Here is a 20,844-nt window from a genome sequence, read left to right as displayed (position 1 = left end):
CCTGTGGTCATGTATGGATGTGAGAGTTGGACTGTGAAGAAGGCTGAGTGCCGAAGAATTGATGCTTTTGAACTGTGGTGTTGGAGAAGACTCTTGAGAGTCCCTTGGACTGCAAGGAGATCCAACCAGTCCATTCTGAAGGAGAGCAGCCCTGGGATTTCTTTGGAAGGAAAGATGCTAAAGCTGAAACTCCAGTACTTTGGCCACCTCATGCAAAAAGTTGACTCACTGGAAAAGACTCTGATGCTGGGAGGGATTGGGGGCAGGAGGAGAAGGGGACAACAGAGGATAAGATGGCTGGATGGCATCACTAACTCCATGGACATGAGTCTGGGTGAACTCCGGGAGTTGGTGATGGACAGGGAGGCCTGGCGTGCTGGGATTCATGGGGTCCCACAGAGTCGGACACGACTGAGCAACTGAACTGAACTCTGAGTCATTTAAAGGGCTCTGAGATTACTTTTAAAACACTGGTATCCAAAACTGTGAGAAGAAAGCAGACCTGCATTTTATTTCTGGATTCTTTACTTGTTTTTCCATTGCACTGTCCCTGACTCATAGGTAACATCTTTAATTTCTTTGCCTAAAGCTCTTCCAGTAGATACATGAATTCTCCTCTCAAGGCAGAGTGACTTGAATGGCTGTACCAGCAAGGTGTGAGGACAGCAGAAGAGCATCTGCAAACTAAAATGAACCCTCCCCTCTCCTCAGCTGTCTTTCTTCTAGAGAACTTTTCTTAACCCTCCCAGCTGGACTGGCTGCCTCCTCCCTGCACTGGAGTACCTCACAGGTTTTAGCTGTATGAGATACTGGTGTGTTTCTCCCACCAGACTGTGAGCAGAATTTAGTACTGCATAAGGCAAAATACAGTGGCTTAATTAAAAATAAAAATTATCTGGGTATTATATTATTTGAAACATGAAACATGATACATTTACCAGTCATTGATATGCTATGACTCTCCAAGGAAAGGTTAGAGGACTTTGTCATCATTTCTTCCTGGACAGGTAGACTTGTAAAAGGTGCAGCTGTAAGAAAAAGAACATATGATTACATGTTATTATCAAGGTTAAATGACTGCATAAAAGCTATTTCACAGAAGCTAAAATACTATATTGTATATACACAATATTAATGAGATATTAATGTACATACATAATATTAATGTTTTCAGGAATCTCTGATTCATTATGTTTTATATGCTCCATAGACATTTAGAAACATACTGAGCTTATGAGTGTAACAAAATTTCCAGTCTATATTTTTTCCTGAAGAATCCCTACTGACTTGTATCAGTTGACTTAAAAAAAAAAAAAACAACTTTCCTTATCCTACAATTTGTCATTTCTTTCTAATACATAAATGAAGACACTGAGAAATTAGATAAAGAGTGCCAGAAAATAAAAGACATCGAAAGGCAGGGAGCAGATGAGAGGACAAAAATGGACAGACAGATCATAATAAAGGACATAAAAAGTGAAGAGAGAGAGAATGTACTGGGTGCTGGAGGGCGGACAGCACACAACACCTGCGCAGCGAAGTCTGTGCTGCTGTTTTCCAGCTCTGGGGACAGTACAGCCTTGTTTGCTTTTGTTTTCAGTTGTTAAGTCGTGTCCAGCTCTTTGGTGACCCCATCAATTGTAGCCCGCCAGGATGCTCTGTCCATGGGATTTCCCAGGCAAGAATACTAGAGTGGGTGGCCATTTCCTTCTCCAGGGGATCTTCCTGACCCAGGGATAGAACCCACATCTCCTGCATTGGCAGGCAGGTTCTTTACCACTGAGCCACCAGGAGCGCCCAAATAAGGAGAGTCTTTATTCCAAAAATTCTACTGTAATCGGGGAAATGCTACAAGCTTTGGATCTACAGGCATCTCAGTGTCAAACAGAAAAAAAACACTTTTCTTGTATACAGAGGGGTAAGAGGACTGGAAAGAACTTTTAAGAAGCAATGGGGCAACCTAGGGGGGAAAGCCGACGGCAGCACTGGACTCAGACTGGGGGCAAGCCGAAGGTCAGGGGTCTGAGAGGAAAAGAAAAGCCTGACGCCAGTTTGATCAGGCCAAGGCAGACAGTGAGTAATGGACAGTTGTGAACACCTGCTCTCTTGGATACTGTAGGAACGCTGGTTTTAATAGCAGTTATCAGAACAAAAGAGTAGTTATGAGAGAAACCCTCCAAACAGGTTAAGTTAAGTAAATCATCAGCCTGACATCAACTAAAAGTCCAATTTTTACTCCTTCTGTGGGCACCTGATCCTTCTTGCACCTGAGCTCCACTATATAGGATAAATGAGGGGTGTGCTCCTGCCAGCATTACCAGGTTAATGAATAGATGTGCAAACTTATGTCCTTACATAAATCTCTCTTAAAGAAACACTCCATCCTAACACAGGAAACCAACCATTAAAACTTGTGAAAAGTAAACCAACAAGCAGCAACACAGGAGTGTGGTGATTCCTTTTTACAAGACGGAATACACTCCAAATACTAGAGTGGGGACATCTGGAAACAAACAGGAGTGGCACAAAGGCATAAAGATGTTCTTCTGTCAGAAAACTCACTGTGAACATTCCAATGGTATCAGATTTCAGGGAGGGCACACCTTTTACTCACATTAAACAGAAACAGGGAAACCATTCTTAAGACTAGAGGACAGTTAAAGACTGGACATAGGATTGGATAAAACTTATCAGTGACTTAATAAACAGGATTAGAATTCTAATTATACTTCTAATATGGTTACTAAAACAGGTAACATTTAAAAGGCTCTGAGATTACTTTTAAAACACTGGAATCCAAAACTGAGGAGAAAGCAGACCTGCATTTTATTTCAGGATTCCTTACTTGTTTTTCCATAGCACTGTCCCTGACTTAAAGGTAACATCTTTAATTTCTTTGTCTAAAGGTCTTCCAGTAGATACCTGAATTCTCCTCTCAAGGCAGCGTGACTTGAATGGCTGTACCAGCAAGGTCTGAGGACAGCAGAAGAGCATCGGCAAATTAAAATGAACCCTCCCCTCTCCTCAGCTGTCCTTCTAGAGAGCCTTCCTTAATCCTCCCAGCTAACTGGCCGCCTCCTCCCTGCATTGGGGCGCAATGCCCTCATCACATTTGACTCCCATCTCACTATATTATAACTGTATTAGGTACTGGTGTGTTTCTTCCTCCAAACTGTGAGTAGAGATTAGTACTCCATAAGGAAAATACAGTGGCTTAATTAAATATAAAAAATTCTCTGGTTATTAACTTATTAGAAACACGATGCATTTACCAGTCACTGATATGTTATGACTCTCCAAAGAAAGATTAGAGTACTTTGTCATCATTTCTTCCTGGACAGGTAGACTTTTAAAAGGTGCAGCTGTAAGAAAAAAGAACACGTGATTACATATTATTATCACAGTTAAATGACTGCCTAAAAGCTACTTCACACAACAGCTAAAATGCTGTACTGTATACTATTAATGAAAAATAATGTTTTCAGGAAACTCTCATTCACTAGGTCTTCTATGTTCCACAGACATTCTGAAATACACTGAGCTACTAAATGTACCAAAATTTCCCTTCTATTTTTTTACTCAAAAATCCCTATTGCTTTACATCAAGCGGCTTAAAAAACAAACCTTCTCTTATCCTACGATTTGTAATTTCTTTATAAAATATAAATTACGACATTGAGGAATTAGATAAACAGTATCGGGGCGGGGGGAGGGGGAAGGCATAGAAAGGCAGAGAGAAGATGAGAGGACAAAGGGGACAGAGAGACCATAATAAAGAACATTAACAGGAAGGAGAGAGTGTGCCGGCTGCTAGAGAACAGGGAGCACACAGCGGATCCACAGGAGAGTCTGCGCTGCTCTCCGCTACGGTCACAGCCCAGCCTACCCTCCACCAAACTGACTTCCAGTCTTGCTATGTCACTGGTTTCTTCTCTCGAAAACTTTCATCAAAAAAGCAAGGTTTCTGTTTCCATCTGTCGCATTCTCCTCAAAGATTCCTTTTTTTTTTTTTTTTCTAAACACCAGCTATTCTCTGTTTGACTTTAGGACATAGACATTACCTCCCAGGAAGACTACCCCAACTCTACCAAACAAGGCAGAGAAGGAGAAAGGCTCATTACTGTAAACTTGACTGCATTCTGAAAACTTTTCATTTACTTTAAATTAAACTTGAGCCTCTTTTATACCACATTTTTTAAAATTCTCTGCTTAAAAAGTTATTCCATTTGCAAGATTAGATTTCTAGTTGTTTCTTTTTCTAACATGTATGAAAAATGTTACCAAAGCAAGTTATCATTTTTGTTGCTTCAGCTTACACACCGCCTTTACAATATTGCCTAATTTTTTTAAAAAGTATTTTGAAGAACCTAACCCTCCAATATACCATGTTACAAAGATTTGGTCACTTCTAACACAATCTTGGAAGGTAGGATGCAGTTTCTCATAAAATCATCCTTTAACAAATAACATACCTAAATCACACTGCTCTCCAGGACTTCCCTGGTTGCTCAGCTGGTAAAGAACCCACCTGCAATGAGGGAAACCTGGGTTCGATCCCTGGGCTGGGAAGATCCCCTGGAGAAGGGAACAGCTACCCACTCTAGTATTGTGGCCTAGAGGATTCCATGGACTGTATAGTATATGTACGCTTTATATTTATGTTGGGCTTCCCCAGTGGCTTGGATGGTAAAGAATCCACCTGCAATGCAGGAAACCTGGGTTCCATCCCTGGGTTGGGAAGATCCCCTGGAGGAGGACATAGAACCCACTCCAGTATTCTTGCCTTGAGAATTCCCAAAGACAGAGGAGCCTAACTCTCAAATAAGCCCATGGTCCAAAGATTTGATCACTTCTAGTACAATCTTAGATAGCATATTGAAAAGCAGAGACATTACTTTGCCAACAAATGTCCGTCTAGTCAAAGCTATGGTTTTTCCAGTGGTCATGTATGGATGTGAGAGTTGGACTGTGAAAAAAGCTGAGCACTGAAGAATTGATGCTTTTGCACTGTGGTGTTTGAGAAGACTCTTGAGAGTCCCTTGGACTGCAAGAGATCCAACCAGTCCATTCTGAAGGAGATCAGCCCTGGGTGTTCTTTGGAAGGAATGATGCTAAAGCTGAAACTCCAGTACTTGGCCACCTCATGCAAAGAGTTGACTCATTGGAAAAGACTCTGATGCTGGGAGTGATTGGGGGCAGGAGGAAAAGGGGACAACAGAGGATGAGATGGCTGGATGGCATCACTGACTCGATGGATGTGAGTTTGAGTGAACTCCAGGAGTTGGTGACGGACAGGGAGGCCTGGCGTGCTGCGATTCATGGGGTCGCAAAGAGTCAGACACAACTGAGCGACTGAACTGAACTGAATACAATCTTAGAAGGTGGAATGCAGTTTCTCATATCCTTTAACCAAATAACATACCTAAATCACACTGCTCTCTGACAGTGATTATTTAGGAAAATATGCCCTGAGTTTCTCACTAGGCTGTCAAGAATACAAACTTCTCCTTCATCCACACCTAATATTCATTCATTCATATTCTCTGTCACTCTCTCTCAAACACACAGACATAGCCAAAAAGTTTATCAACATGAAAGTTCCTTTTTTTGTTGTTATTGGGCATAGCTCACTTAGAGGTTGCATTAAAGAGAAAGTATCTCAAGGAGATCAAGACAGATGCTCCACTCTATTATCTGTTCTGTGAAGCCTACAGACACAAGCTTGGATATTAGTACTTCCTTTGCTCAGGAGGTCTTTCCACTTAGCCTAGCCTACTGTACAGTGGAATACCATCATGAAGGTCTTCCATCACACTCTATCCCTGAAACAAGCTCATAACCCTTTTGAGATTGTCTGACACTTATTATCATTATTATTATCCACACTATCAACAACAATATGAGTGACATAAGCTGGAAGAAACACTGTCATTCTCATTTCACTTAAATAAGTGAACATAGAGAGCATACATGCAGGATGTCAATATGGAATATAAAGCTACATGGATCATAATGATATTGACTGAGGCCCACCATTTGTGACAGTCATTAAAATTTCAGAGTAGTACCCATTCATAATGTTGACTATAACTAGCCTGTGTGTTGTATACAAGCTTGCATGTGACCTACTGAATATGAAGCATGATCTACATCTTTGAATGACTCTGGTGTTAGAAGAGAACTGGAGAGAACACACCAGGGAGATGAGGCTGGGTTATCTTCACATTTTGCATCATCAGGACATGGATGGATGGGTCCACCTAGGGTCTACATTAGAGCAAGAAGAAAAAAAGGATCTAGGCTTGGCTTGGGCAAAAATCTGAATTTACGGAAGTTGAAGGAATAGGAGAAAAAGGAAACACCAAGCTTAAAGAGTAAGAAAACTGAAATAATTCCAGTTATTCTAGCTGTTGTGACTACTTCCAATTGCCAGGTCCTATCTTAAAAATATAACCAGACATCCACAAACCAGCCATCACCTGTATCCTAATTTTGTATTGCCTTTAAAGCATTCATGATCAGGCTCCAGATTCCACTGAAGTCCCAAGTGCAAAAGGGCATGTCTACTGTTGTGAATTTTGTCTTGGGAAGACCTTTAAGAGTCTTCAGTACAAGAGCAGGGCAGTCTGCACAAGGTGTCAGAAAAGCAAAGTGAGAAGCTCTTTGTTTAGCCAAGATATGTTTTAATCAAAAAAGTGAGAAGGTAAACCTTACTGCTTTCAGTAGGATGACAGGAGACTGACTCAGCCAACGATGGTATTTGAGGGAAACTGGCAGGACAGTCAGGCAGATGTGGTTTGAATACTTCCCCGAAAGGACTGGCTGAGTCACAAAAGAGAAGTACACAAAACGGAGAGGCAAAATTTGTATCCTGATCCAAATACTGCCACCGACGTGTTCCTTGGGGCTTCATTTCATAGAGGAAAGAAAGGAGGATAGAAAAGCTGCATAATATTGAGTGACGGCACCGAGATCGGAACACACATTCCTCAAGTTACCATGCTCACTCCTTTCTTAGTCATTACTGGAGGCGTTCCACTCGGTATTCTTTTACAGGTAGTGGCCAAAATGCCAACATAAGAGAGTAGCTAGCCTCTAGTAGTTGTGCTAGAGATTAAAACATTTTCTTTCTCTCCTCAAGGAACTGGGTTTCCCAGGCAGCACAATGGTAAAGGATCCACCAGCCAATGCAGAAGATGCAAGAAACGTGGGCTTGATCCCTGGGTGGGGAAGATCCCCTGGAGAAGGAAATGGCAATCCACTCCAGTATTCTTGCCTGGAGAATCCCATGGACAGAGGAGCCTTGAGGGCTACATTCCGGGGGTAACAGTCACACATGATTGAGTGACTGAGCATGCACACTGCACTTGGCAAATGGAGCATGAGGGTGTTGCGTCAAAGAATTGAGTAACATCTAATTTTCACCAGTTATTACTGTTTCATGGAAAATCGCAAAATGGTCTCTATTTAGATATCTTTAACATGTTACCTTTTAAAATAGGCATTGCTGGAAGGATTTATAATTTACACTATTAACATTTTTTAAATGAAATAAGCATGCCATGCTTTCTACTTAATATTAAAGAAACATTATCACATATTTAAATGGGGCCCTACTCAATTGAAGTAAATTCGGAAAAAAAAAAAAAAAAAGAGGATCAGTTCAGTTTAGTCACTCAGTTGTGTCCAACTCTTTGCGACCCCATGGACTGCAGCAAGCCAGCCCTCCCTGTCCATCACCAACTCCCGGAATTTACCCAAACTCATGTCCATTGAGTTGGTGATGCCATCCAGCCATCTCATCCTCTGTCATCCCCTTCTCCTCCTGCCCCCAATCCCTCCCAGCATCAGGGTCTTTTCCAATGAGCCAGTTCTTTGCAACAGGTGGCCAGAGTATTGGAGTTTCAGCTTCAACATCAGTCCTTCCAATGAACACCCAGGACTGATCTCCTTTAAGATGGACTGGTTGGATCTCCTTTCAGTCCAAGAGACTCTCAAGAGTCTTCTCCAACACCACAGTTCAAAAGCATCAATTCTTCTGTGCTCACCTTTCTTTATAGTCCAACTCTCACATCCATACATGACCACTGGAAAAACCATAGCCTTGACTAGACGGACCTTTGTTTACAAAGTAATGTCTCTGCTTTTTAATATGCTGTCTAGGTTGGTCATAGCTTTTCTTCCAAGGAATAAGCGTCTTTTAATTTTATGGCTGCAGTCACCATCTGCAGTGATTTTGGAGCCCAAGAAAATAAAGTCTTTCACTGTTTCCACTGTTTCCCCATCTATTTGCCATGAAGTGATGGGACCAGATGCCATGATCTTAGTTTTCTGAATGTTGAGCTTTAAGCCAACTTTTTCACTCTCCTGTTTCACTTTCATCAAGAGGCTCTTTAGTTCTTCTTCACTTTCTGTCATAACAGTGGTGTCATCTGCATATCTGAGGTTATTGATATTTCTCTGGTCAATCTTGATTCCAGCTTGTGTTAAGTAACACTAGAAAACTGCTTTGGGTTTTAAGATTTGCTTTTACTTAAGTCAGAAAATAAGTTCAACTATATCTCTGTTTAAGAAGAAGCATTTTCTCTAACCCCTCCTGAAAATCTCTTAAATTTTATAATCTCAAAAGGATCTGAACTCCATTTAGAAAAAAAGTGTAAGAAAAAGCTATTAGTAGGATAAACACCATTCCTTGTCCTCCTCTCTCTTATCCACATTGTGGATACAGCAATGTATTGATTGCTGTGCTGTGCTTAGTTATTCAGTCTTGTCTGACTCTTCATGACTCCATGAACTGTAGCCCACCAGGCTCTTCTGTCCACAGGGATTCTCCACGCAAGAATACTGGAGTGGACTGCCATGCCCTCTCCAAGGGATCTTCCCAACCCAGGGATGGAACCCAGGTCTCCCACATTGCAGGTGGATTCTTTACTGTCTGAGCCACCAGGGAAGCCTGTATTGGTTGCTATCAACTGTAAAATTAACATTTTAAGAAGTTTTAGCATTCTGATATATAGCATTATGGGCTTCCCAGCTGGTGCTAGTGGTGAAGAACCTGCCTGCCAATATAGGCGGATGCAACAGACATGGGTTCGATCCCTGGGTTGGGAAGATCCCCTGGAGGAGGGCATGGTATCCCACTCTCGTATTCTTGCCTGGAGAATCCCATGAACAGAGGAACCTGGCAGGCTACAGTCCATAGGGCTGCAAAGAATCAGACGACTAAAGCGACTTAGCACACATATAGCATTATAAATGAGCAACCCAGTTACAGAAACAAAATAACCTAGGAATAGATAACGTATACTATTTATGAAACAAAGGCTTCATCAGAATATATTTCATCAGAATATATTTCCCCATGGAAGGAATACTGTATATAACCATGAGATCCCAGGCCAAATTCTAAAAGCCATTTAAGTCATGATACAGCTGAACTACAGCATTAAAACATCTAATTACCAATACTGCTTGTAAGCAGTACATTTAGAGTTCTACCTCTGGGTTCTAGAAATATAGTATTTCTATATTCCTATCCCCTATCTATAGCTTCATTACAAAAAAGAAGAGGAATAAGGCTACCTTGATTCCTACAGACCCCAGAGAGAGTGTGTCAAGATGTTTGGTAAGAAAATAAGCTTCTGATGGGAACATTTATGTCAGACTTTCTACGTCATGGACAGATAATAGTCTATATAGGGAATGCATTTTTTTTTTTTACATAGTATGGGAACTATTAGACAAGAAGGTGATTTTTAGATTCACTTTTAAAAAATTAAAAAACAATTAAAAAGCCTAATGACAAAAGCAATGTATACTTTTACACAGCCTTATAAACCTACTTTTAAAACTTGGTCACACAGAAATGCAAACTGAACTTCTCTTTAAATATGATGGTTGCAATAAAATATATTTTGAAGGGCAGTGTGGAAACCCATATTTTAAACTACCTTTACATGGGTCATCAAGATATTTTAACAGTGAACTTATGCCAAATAAAACTAGCATTTCTGCTCTTTCTAGAGACTGGGTTTTTTAAACGTTTCACTGACTAGGTTATTCTTTGGAGACTGAGATATTGTTCGATGGTTTTCAACTAGGGGTGATTCTGCCCCCCACCATCACCATGCCCAGGGAATACTTAGCAAGGTCTGGAGACATTCAAGTTGTCACAATTTGTAGGGTACTACTTGTATCTAGTAGGTTACATTAGTTTCATAGGGTTACTATACCAAATTACCACAAATACGGTGCCATAAAACAAGATAAGTTTATTTTCTCATAGTTCTAGAGGCTAGAAGCCTGAAATCAAGGTGCCTGTTCCTTCTAAAGGTACTAGGTAAGGATTCTTCCTTGCCTCTCCTAGCTTCTGGGATGGGTGGGTCAGAGGGTAAAAGAGAGCGAGAGAGAGCGAGAGCGAGAGCGAGAGCGAGAGAAAGTGTGTGCGTGTTCAGTCACTAAGTCGTGTCCAACTTTGCAACCTCAAAGGTTTTACAGTGTAAAACCCAATTAGCAGAGATGTTAGCTGAGGACACATGGTCATAGATGGCAGTAATGACCTGGTGACCATCCACAGAAAGAAGGGCCTTGACTTCCACCCACGTTATCTTTCTTGTATTGTCTTGTATATATTTATATATCTTCACAATCTTTCCCTCTTCTTTTCATTTCTCCCTTTATTTATATAGGGTATGGTGGTTTAGTCACTAAGTTGTATCCTACTTTTTGCCACCCCATGGACAGTAGCTCACCAGGCTCTTCTGCCCATGGGATTTCCAGGCAAGAATACTGGAGTAGGTTGCCATTTCCTTCTCCAGGGAATCGTCCCAAACCAGGGATTAAACCCTCCTGCATTTCCTGCAAGGACAGGCAGATTCTCCACCACTGAGCACCCTGGGGAGCCCCTGCCAGCTTCTGATGGTTGCCAGCATTCCTTGGGATTCCCTGGCTTGTAGCTGCATCACTCCAAACTCTGGCTCCATCTTTATGTGGTCATCTTTCCTCCTTGTGTCTGTGTCTCTTTATCCAAATCTTCCTTTCCCTTCTTTCATAAAAACCAGTCACTGGGTTAAGGGTCCACCCTAATCTACTATGACCTCATTTTACCGTAATTACATCTACAAAGACCCTACTCTCAAATTCACTTTCATAGGTACCAATGGTCAAGGCTTGAACACTTGAGGGGGTGGGGACACAACACACCCACTCACAGGTAGAGACCAGTGATACTGCCAAGCATTCGAAAGGATGCCCCCCCAACCCCTGCACCGCCCCAGCAGAGAATTCTCCAGCCCCAAAGGTCAATACTGCCAAGGTTGAGAAACCCTGATTTCAAAACAGGTACATCTTCAACCCTGATTTCTCAACGCAGTATTTAAAAATCTTCATATGACCCTGTGGCTCTGAGTTCCTATTTTACAGGTTTAAGTGCAGCTATTTTAAAGAGTGAACTTTTCTTACAACCTTCGTGGCTGGGGCCTATTTTGAGACTTGCACCAAGAGCTGTATGTGGTTTTAAAATGCAAACCAAGAAACCATTTACAGTCATTAGCTAGCTCCAGGCTCTTGGCTACCTCACAAAAGCACTCTAGGCTTCAAGATCAATCAGATGAGACACTCAAATTCCTTTGCAGGATCTCAGAAATGTAATTATGAGGCTGTCATAAAAAAATATTCTATCTTGAAAGTAGGGATACATTAGTAATGATAAAACCACAATAACTTTACAGATAACAGGAAAATATTATTTCCAAATAAAAGAGAAACACCATTTTTAAACATAATATCTATTATTTCTATACTAAAATATATTGAGATGTGCCTGAATAGTGACGTTTTATTGGGAGTAGAGAGTTTATTTTTAGTAAAACACAGTGAGGTTTTTTTCCCTCTATGTCAATGTGTGTGTCCAAAGTTGTTTATTTCTAAGGTTCATCTGATATTGTGAAATATGTGAAGCCAGCTATATAAAAGTAACTTGAAACGATTACAGTCCAGGACAAACAGTCTCAACACTTATAATCTGTCTCTGTTTGAGGACAAATACTCCTTTGAGAAACAGTACCTATTATATAAACCAATGACTGTTTCTCAACTATTCTTGTGGTGCATCAGTCAAGTCAAGAGTTCTCAGAGGTAACTTTTTTTTTTTTTTGCTTCTTTTCAAGCCATCTCAAACTAACAGAAAAGTTTTAAGTTCAGAATAAAGAATGTTTCCCCCACTGGAGAATAAGTTGCTGACCTAAAGACTCACTTGACCTTGGAAAAAAGACAGTATATTTCCTACAAAGGACACACCTCACAACACCCCAATACTGCTGTGAAAACCAGGAAATTAGGATTTTATGCCCTCTGATCTCATCCCACACTTTAACGGAGTTTCAACAGAAGTCTTTATAATGTACTTTTTATTCAAAGATTTCAGCTCAGGATCACATGAGCTGCCTTGAGCCACCGTGTCCCTCTATTCTCTTCACTCTCACAGCTTTGGTCTCTCCTGACTTTTATGACCTTGATGCTTACGCAAGTTCCAGGATAGTTACGTTGTAATACAATTAGATTTAGAGTAGACATCTTTGGCAGGAATATCATAGAGGAGACAATGCCTTCCTCTCACAGCATCCTATCAGAGGACACATAATTTTTATTTCTTTCCTTACTGATTTACACTTTGATCATTTGACTCAAGTGATGTCAGCCAGGATTCTCCACTTTAAATTATTCTTTTTCTCTTTTCATTAATACTTTGTGGCAAGCTACTTCCCAAAACTTTGTGGGAAGTTACTTTGAAACTGAAGAAGGAAATGACAACCCACTCCAGTATTCTCACCTAGAGAATTCTATGGACAGAGAAGCCTAGCAGGCTACAGCCCATGGGATCACAAAGAGTCGGACATGACTACACAATTATCACTCTCACCCACTTTGGAACTATATAATTTGTGCCTCATCAAACTTTCAATTGACTCAATTAATTTAGTTAAGTATGTTCTCATGAATACCTATATAAATCAATGGACATTTTTCAGTGGCTATGGATGCTAGTCCATCAGTATTATTATTTACTTTGATGCTCTGTTTATCAAGTGGGAGCCCCTTCCCTCTGGCTTCTGTATCCTTTTCACATTACTCACCATTTTTTGAACACTTCATTGCTTTCTGGAACAAAAGGGTCCAAGCTCATCACATCCCCTCCCCATTCCAGTCCTAAAATCAGCCATTTCTATATAAAGTTCTAGTTATTATTAGGAAGAAATGTATTTAGAATCAAGATTTGGGTACTAAGTATGCTCATCACTATGGGGAAATTGTTGCTCCATTTCAGTGGACAGAGCTAAGAAATCATTGTGTATATTCATATACACACATGCATAACATATATTTATATACACCTATATGTAATGGGTATAATATATATACAGTTGGCCATGAACAATGAGGATTCAAACTTTAAGGATCCAAGTCTACACATATTTTTTCAGTAGTAAATAATACATTACTATGTGGTCCACGGTTGATTCAATCCTTGGATACAAAGGAACCACACTGATACAGAAGGCTGACTATAAATTATACACAGATTAAGCTGTGTTGTAGAGTGGTCACCTGTAAATATATATGACATATATACGCATTATATGGGCTTCCCAGGTGGTGCTAGTGGTAAAGAACCTCCCTGCCAATGCAGGAGATGCAGGTTCGATCCCTGGGTTGGGCAGATCCCCTGGAGGAGGGCATGGCAATCCACTCCAGTATTCTTGCCTGGAGAATCCCAGGGACAGAGGAGCCTGGCAGGCTACAGTCCATAGGGTCACAAAGGGTTGGACACAAGTGAAGCAACTTAGCATGCATGCATGCATATGCATTATACATATATCTATACATACACATTCATATCGATGCAACCATTTATATAGAGAGAGACATAAGAGATACAGATAGATATTTAAAGTCACAACTTCACACTAATGCTGCCAGTTGCAATCTAACACCTCAAGATTCACGTTAGTTTTCCCTGTTTATTTCCTTCTTCTCTAGAGGAAAACCAGGGTTCTATTATCCTTGCCAACTTTACTTAGAGTAATCTAATCTCCCACTGCCGCTGCCACTCATAGCTCCAAGAAGTGTCTTCCTCACCCACTCAGGCTCCAGCGGCCTGCCCTGTCTGCCCCTGCATACTTGACTTCCATCCCATGATCAGGATCAGACCCCCATGTCATGGCTGTTTAGAAGCCCTTGCTTATAAGGCCTGAGGTCTGGTGCTACCTTTCTGCATGAACAGCCACCTCCTGTGCCTAGGGTATAACACTTCACACAGGGCTGCTCTTCTACCTGGAGGCCATCCTGACTGGCTCAGCTTCTAATGCCCTGACCTGAAACCTCAGGTTCTCTTTACCAAGGGGGATGATTCCTGCCTTTCCCCACCTAAAGGCTATTAGACCTGCCTCCCAGAAGGGAGGGAAGAAGGTGGGGACAAAAGACCAGGAAGAGGAAGAGCCAGTTGAACAATGTGTATATAATGTAATTGTAAATGTAACACTTTAGGGTCAAAATTTTGATCCATCAGATACAACCCTACTAAAGACAGGTTTACAGCCAATCTGTTCCTTTAAAGTTTAAATGCTATGAAAAGTAAAAACAGCTAAGGTTTTCTTCTTAGATACAGACTAGCAATGTCAGACATATGCAGGTGCTTGAATAATATTTATTGCAATGAATACTTATTACTGGGCAGTTGCTCTGCCTATCTCTTGAAAAGAAGGGAGCGTTGATCAAGGAAACATATAAGCAACATCATCTAGAGGTTAAAAACAATCATTTCAAATGACTCCCCTGCAAACATTTTTCAGTAGATAAAGCATGGCTCATTCCTTCAATTTGTTTCCCCCAAAGAGTAATAGTGGCATTTAAATATTCCCACTTATGTAATATTTCTCCTTCGATAAAGCTATTTTACATTTATTTAATTAAGAAACAGCCTAAAAGAATTAAGGTGAGTCCTTGTGCCAAACTTTATTCTAGGACTCAGACTGTCATCATGCCCTTCAGTCCAAATAAAGTATTTACCTCTACACACTCTGCTCTCTGTCAGTGATTCCAAACTTTCACACACATACACACCCACTTCAGAGAGACAAGTGAGTATTGTGTGTAAGAAAACAGTATTTGGAGTCGGACTGAACAATGCTAAACTTCCTGCTCTACTGCTTAACTAATTATGTGTACTTGGGCAACTATTTAGCTCCTTAAAATTCCAATTTCCTCATCTGAAAGTCAGAGATAATAAAAACTAACCCACAGAGTTATAAATTACATAGTGCAATGCCTGGCATGCAGTTGTTACATAGTAAATATGATATATTTATGATTTAAAAAAACACAATAACCATTTTTATTATTTAAATATGGCCCCAAATCTTAGGTTTATAGAACATCTCTTTTCAAGTAGTTCAAAAGCACCTAGGTTAAAAAAAAAAAAAGCAGTAAACTTCACAATGGTCTTTAGCAAAGAGGAAACTGAATCTCATCCAGTTTGATACAGAATCTATAAAGTGAGATGAGGCTGCCTCACAATTTTTAATTCTCCCTTGAAATGAGATGCTAAACTCATGTTTTTGATATGTCACATTCTTCCATAATTTTAGCTTAAGCGGCAGTTAAAAGTTCAGGACTTACACTACATATATAACAGACATTCAACAAAACATATATGGCATACATCATTCTATTTAAGACTTGTTAATTTATTCCACCTTCATTTGTTTCCTACTTTTTTTCTCTTTAGAAGTCTACTCTAAGTGTCAATTTAAACCTGACTCCCTGATACCAATGGAATACCTATCTAACAGTGCACTTTCTAGGTCGTATCATTTTAAAGCAGTGGTTTTCAACCTGCTTAGGATCATATGATAAAACTCACATGGGAGCTTTTAAACCTCCTGACATCTAGACTGAATCCCAGGACAACTGAATCAGAATTTTTAAGGCAGGATCCACCATATCAGTATTTTTAATGCTCACTAGTAATTCGAACGGAGAAGGCAATGGCACCCCACTCCAGTACTCTTGCCTGGAAAATCCCATGGATGGAGGAGCCTAGTAGGCTGCAATCCATGGGGTCGCTAAGAGTCGGACACAACTGAGCGACTTCACTTTCACTTTTCACTTTCATGCATTGGAGAAGGAAATGGCAATCCACTCCAGTGTTCTTGCCTGGAGAATCCCAGGGACTAGGGAGCGTGGTGGGCTGCCGTCTATGGGGTCACACAGAGTCGGACATGACTGAAGTGACTTAACAGCAGCAGCAGCAGTAATTCGAACATACAGTCAAGTTGAGAAACCAAGTTCTAGGACACACCTAAGATGAACTGGTCCTCACAAGTGCGATACTCTCAGGTGAATGACAGGTGAATGGGGGATAGCCCCAGGGTGGAAAAAAAAATGTCCTTGACCATTCTTTATAAGTGGTATGAATGAGAAAGTGGGGCAAGGAAATTTGGAAACTGAGGCAACCCAAAATGTTTTGTCCAAGTAGTTAACAGCTAGACCTGTTAAAGTACACTTATTTAAAAATGAATAATATTATTATTTGATTATCTTTCCATTTTTAAAATATGTTACAAGTCTACATGCAATAAGTTCATAAAAATGAATGCCTATGAAACCTTCAAAACCTTGTGTAGAGTAAGATCCTGCTTGAGTTACTGATGGGCAATATTTGCCAAGCTAGAGGCGATCTACTATCCTAATTAGCAGGTAATAATGTATAATACAGAAACTTGGCATTAGAAAGTACGTGAGATGGAATACTTTCATCACAAAAATTATAAACAGGTGAAGCTAAAATGGCAAATCCGGTGTTGCTTTGCACCAAAAATCCCTCTTTAAAAGTGTCTTACACAACCAAAAAAAAATAATAATAATAATAAACGAAAAACCTACAGTCTTCGTTTAGACCAAGGTGTAAAAGAAGATACACACTCACTATCCTCCGGTAGTGGGGCTTTGTTTGGTTAGTTGGTTGGTTGGTTGTGTTGTGTTGTTATTTAAACTCAGCTCTAAAAAACATCCTCAAAGCCACCCGCCTGCTAGGAAGGAAGAGGTGATATTTAAGCCTCACTATCGCGACTGAGCACACACGCATCGATTCAAGTGAAGGGAGGTGGCCTTGGAAAACGTGTCTTTCAGAAATCCTGCCACTTTAGACAGGCCAAGTCTCTGCCTTGCTCCCACCCGCAACCTCACGCCCTCTCCTAGAAACACATAAACACTCCGCTACTACCCACGTCCCCGTCTCGCGGGGCGCCCGAGTCTCCCGGCAGGTTGCGATAACCCACGCGTGGCCAATAGGCGGAGGCGGCCGTCGCCCCCGCCCGCGGCCGCCAGCATCCCGGGACTTCTGCCTCCCGATCCCGGCGCGCTCTCCGCCCGCTCCTTGGCCCTGCAACCATCACACCTGTGGAAAGGCCGTGCTCCAAGCTCCGGCGCAGCGCGGCGAGGAAGCACAGGAGGAGCAGCGGCAGGGACGGCGCCCGAGGCCCCCGCAGACCCTGGAGGGCGCGCATGACGCCAGCAGGTCAGCCGCGGTCCTCGTCCACCCACCGCCTTCGGTGCCCGGGGTCGCCGCGCACACTCGCCCGCAGCCCGGCGCCCGCTGCCAGGCCGGGGTATGGACACTAGAGAAAAGGCGGAGTGGGAGGGGCCGGCCGCCCTGCCCTCCTACGCCGAGACACTCGCACCGCTCCCGCAGCCGACCCAGAACACCGTCCGGCTCGCCATCAATTATGCAGCGCGCTGCCGCCTGCAGGCGCGCCCGGACGTGCGGTGGTCACACCCGCGCCGGCGCCTCCCCCGCCTCTGTCCTCTCCTCCCGGGCAGGTCAGGGAGGGAGGTTGCTAAAGACGCTGGCAGGCGACGCCTAGCCCATCTCCTGGGGGAGAGAGTGAAACCCTTAATATCTATAGATTCATCAGCACACTATTATGTGCAGAGGTGCAAACACCTCTGCAGCTCATATGCACCAAGGTTCAGTTATTTACTTTAGTGGGACTGAGGATGGAGAACACTTCTTCCTCCCGGCCATCCTGTGTTATTAAGGAGGCTTATGCATGCGCTGGTGGAAGGCAGTGTCCCTCCGCCCTGCATCTGGGCTAATCAGTCTTTACTCTGCCCACCAATCCTACACAGCCTCGGCTCTGGTCTCTGAAGGCTTAACCGGTTTGCTCTAGATTAAGCTTTCAGAGTCTCAGGGTGTCCCGGTGTATGTTTTCCTTTCGTTTGCTTAGGCTAGCAGTTTCTGAGAAGCCACCTAGAGCTCCAGAAACAAAACTATCGAAAGTAGACAACTGTGTAAAATGCACAAGCCTGTTGACCTTTGTCAAACTCCGACACTAATGTTATCCCTTGCTTACTGTAGCTTGGAATTTTTCAGTGCTCCCAATGAAATAAAACAACTAAAAGGTACTGCTTTATCTGAGGAAGAGGATGAAGGCTATGGATCATTGGAAAAAAAAAAAAAAAAGGACTGGGGATAAAGCTAAAAATTATTAAATATATAAAGAGTAATTTTCACAACATAAAAGAGCAGTAAGATGTGATAATTCTCCAAGATGTTATAATACGTTAAAAGATACATTTTCTTTTTCATGAACTTTGTTCCCTCTTCCTTTGTCTTTCCAATGTCGTTTGATAGTCATGCATTGAGAATTTATCAGTATCAAAAACAAAAAAAGAAAATGTTAGATCCACATTTTGAAAATTGGAGCACTAAACAAGAGCTATGCTCCCCTCCTACAGGAATGACTAATTTTTAATTGGTATGTATTGTAAAAATATTCCTCTGTTTCCAATTTATTACATAGACAAAACTTTGAGGGAAAAGGTAGGTTATCTAAATTTGAAGACAGAGAATATGAGTAATACAATTTGTTAAGCAGCACTAAATATCTACCAAATACCAGGCTCAGTGTTCGGTGCATGTACTGTATGCATATGAGTCTAGAGAGCTATTTATCTGTGATCTACAAATCTAAGGAAGCCCTCTTCTCAGACAGGAAATTATGGCTATAATGATTAAATCTTCCTGAAGGAAACCTTTTGCGAGACCCTGAAGAACTAAACACTTTTCACCATTACCCTCTTAGGACCTTTGAGCAGACTTGCTAAACCCAAACTGCCAGATCACTGTGTGCTCAATCACACCCTTGTCTTGCTGCCCGGCCTCCTGTCTCAGGACTATATGCAAAAGTTTCCCTAGGCCTTTGGCGAGTCCTAACAGTAAACACTTCTCAAAATAAAATGTTCTCTGACCTACCTTCCCCAATTAACCCTATTATCTCCTTAAGCTCAAATTCACCTTTTTTCAAATAAGCTGACCACATTTAAAGAAAAATTATCTTCCCAGGCAAATCAATGTGTCTATGACCAGGAAAAAGTAACTTGCCACGTTGAAGCTAATTCCCACTTGCCTTTTGTTGTTCTAGCAAAATAAATTGATGAAGAAATATAATTCTTGTTTTGCTAAGTATTTTGAAAGTTTTCCCCATTACTCCTGTCTTATATTTATATATTTAATATTTTTTAGCCTTATTCCCATTCCATTTTTTTCAAATGATCCATATCCTTTGAAACCAGTTTATATACTCCTTCCATATACAGCTTTTTCTGATCTTTCTGGTCCAAACTAACCTTTCCCTCCATGGTGAATTAAATAAGGCCACACCTGCTTTGACATGGTCCTTGTCACGAGGTATGCTGAGTGTCCTGTACTTCCTCTCCTCGGGCTGAGTGGTCTCTGTGACTCCTGTTGAAATACTGAATGTTGCTGAAGTGACACTGTGTGAGTTTCCGGATCTAGACCACAGGAGCCTCCATTTCCTTCCTCCCTTCTCTTACAAGACAGCTGTCACGCCAGAAGTGTGACAACCTTGAGATCACCGTGCTGTGAGAAGCCCAAACTACATGGAGGACCGGAAGGATGAGATGCCATAAAGAAAGAGGGTGTGAGGGTCAGTAAGGTACTAGATTTTTGCAGGACCCTTCTTGAAGCTTAAAACAAGACCCAATGAGTGCCACATGATGCTCCTTGAAGCAGAATAATTGCTCTGCTGATCCCTGCCTGAATGCCTGTCCCACACAATTGTGACATACAAGAACACTATTGCTTTAAGCCACTAAATTAAGGGTAGCTTATTCTCCACAATAAATTATCCAAACGCTTTCCTCTAAACTCATGCTGTCCCTGGGGTTAATTTGACAATTAATAATTTACATCCTTGTCTGTAGCCTTCATTGTTGCATTCAATCTCCATTTAAATATTTGTTGTTATTCAGTTGTTAAGGGAGAAGGCAATGCATCCCACTCCAGTACTCTTGCCTGGAAAATCCCATGGACAGAGGAGCCTGGTAGGCTGCAGTCCATGGGGTGGCTAAGAGTTGGACACAACTGAGTGACTTCACTTTCAGTTTTTCCTTTCATGCATTGGAGAAGGAAATGGCAACCCACTCCAGTGTTCTTGCCTGGAGAATCCCAGGGACGGGGGAGCATGGTGGGCTGCCGTCTATGGGGTCGCACAGAGTCGGACACGACTGAAGTGACTTAGCAGCAGCAGCAGCAGCAGCAGTTGTTAAGTCATGTCCAACTCTTTGCGACCCCATGGACTTCGGTACACCAGGCTTCCCTGTCCTTCACTATCTCCTGGAGCTCACTCAAACTCATGTCCACTGAATTGGTGAAGCTATGCAACCATCTCATCCTCTGTTACCCCCTTCTCCTCCTGTATTCGATCTTTCCCAGCATCAGGATCTTTTCCAATGAGGCAGCTCATTGTATCAGGTAGCCAAAGT

General features: G+C 41.7%; 1 protein-coding gene across 7 annotated transcripts in view; it reads right to left on the bottom strand.

The window, feature by feature from the left end:
• The window catches only part of EMB (embigin), a 166,432-nt gene that overhangs the window by 82,386 nt on the left and 63,202 nt on the right, over positions 1-20,844 (bottom strand). For 2 of the 7 annotated variants that reach the window (XM_070774699.1, XM_070774696.1), the window contains exons 1-3: positions 17,456-17,801; positions 3,273-3,362; positions 939-1,028 (exon numbers count right to left, since the gene is read on the bottom strand). In XM_070774699.1, coding sequence (XP_070630800.1) covers positions 939-1,028; positions 3,273-3,362; positions 17,456-17,564 — 289 coding nt within the window. In that variant the 5' untranslated portion in view covers positions 17,565-17,801. Of the gene's footprint in view, positions 1-938; positions 1,029-3,272; positions 3,363-17,455; positions 17,805-20,844 lie in introns of those variants that run through there. The other 5 variants (XM_070774694.1, XM_070774695.1, XM_070774697.1 and 2 more) reach the window with 5 other exon arrangements.

The sequence above is a fragment of the Bos indicus genome, chromosome 20 (genome assembly GCF_029378745.1).
Source record: "Bos indicus isolate NIAB-ARS_2022 breed Sahiwal x Tharparkar chromosome 20, NIAB-ARS_B.indTharparkar_mat_pri_1.0, whole genome shotgun sequence".
Lineage (NCBI taxonomy): Eukaryota > Metazoa > Chordata > Mammalia > Artiodactyla > Bovidae > Bos > Bos indicus.
This window is presented reverse-complemented; position numbering and strand designations above follow the sequence as displayed.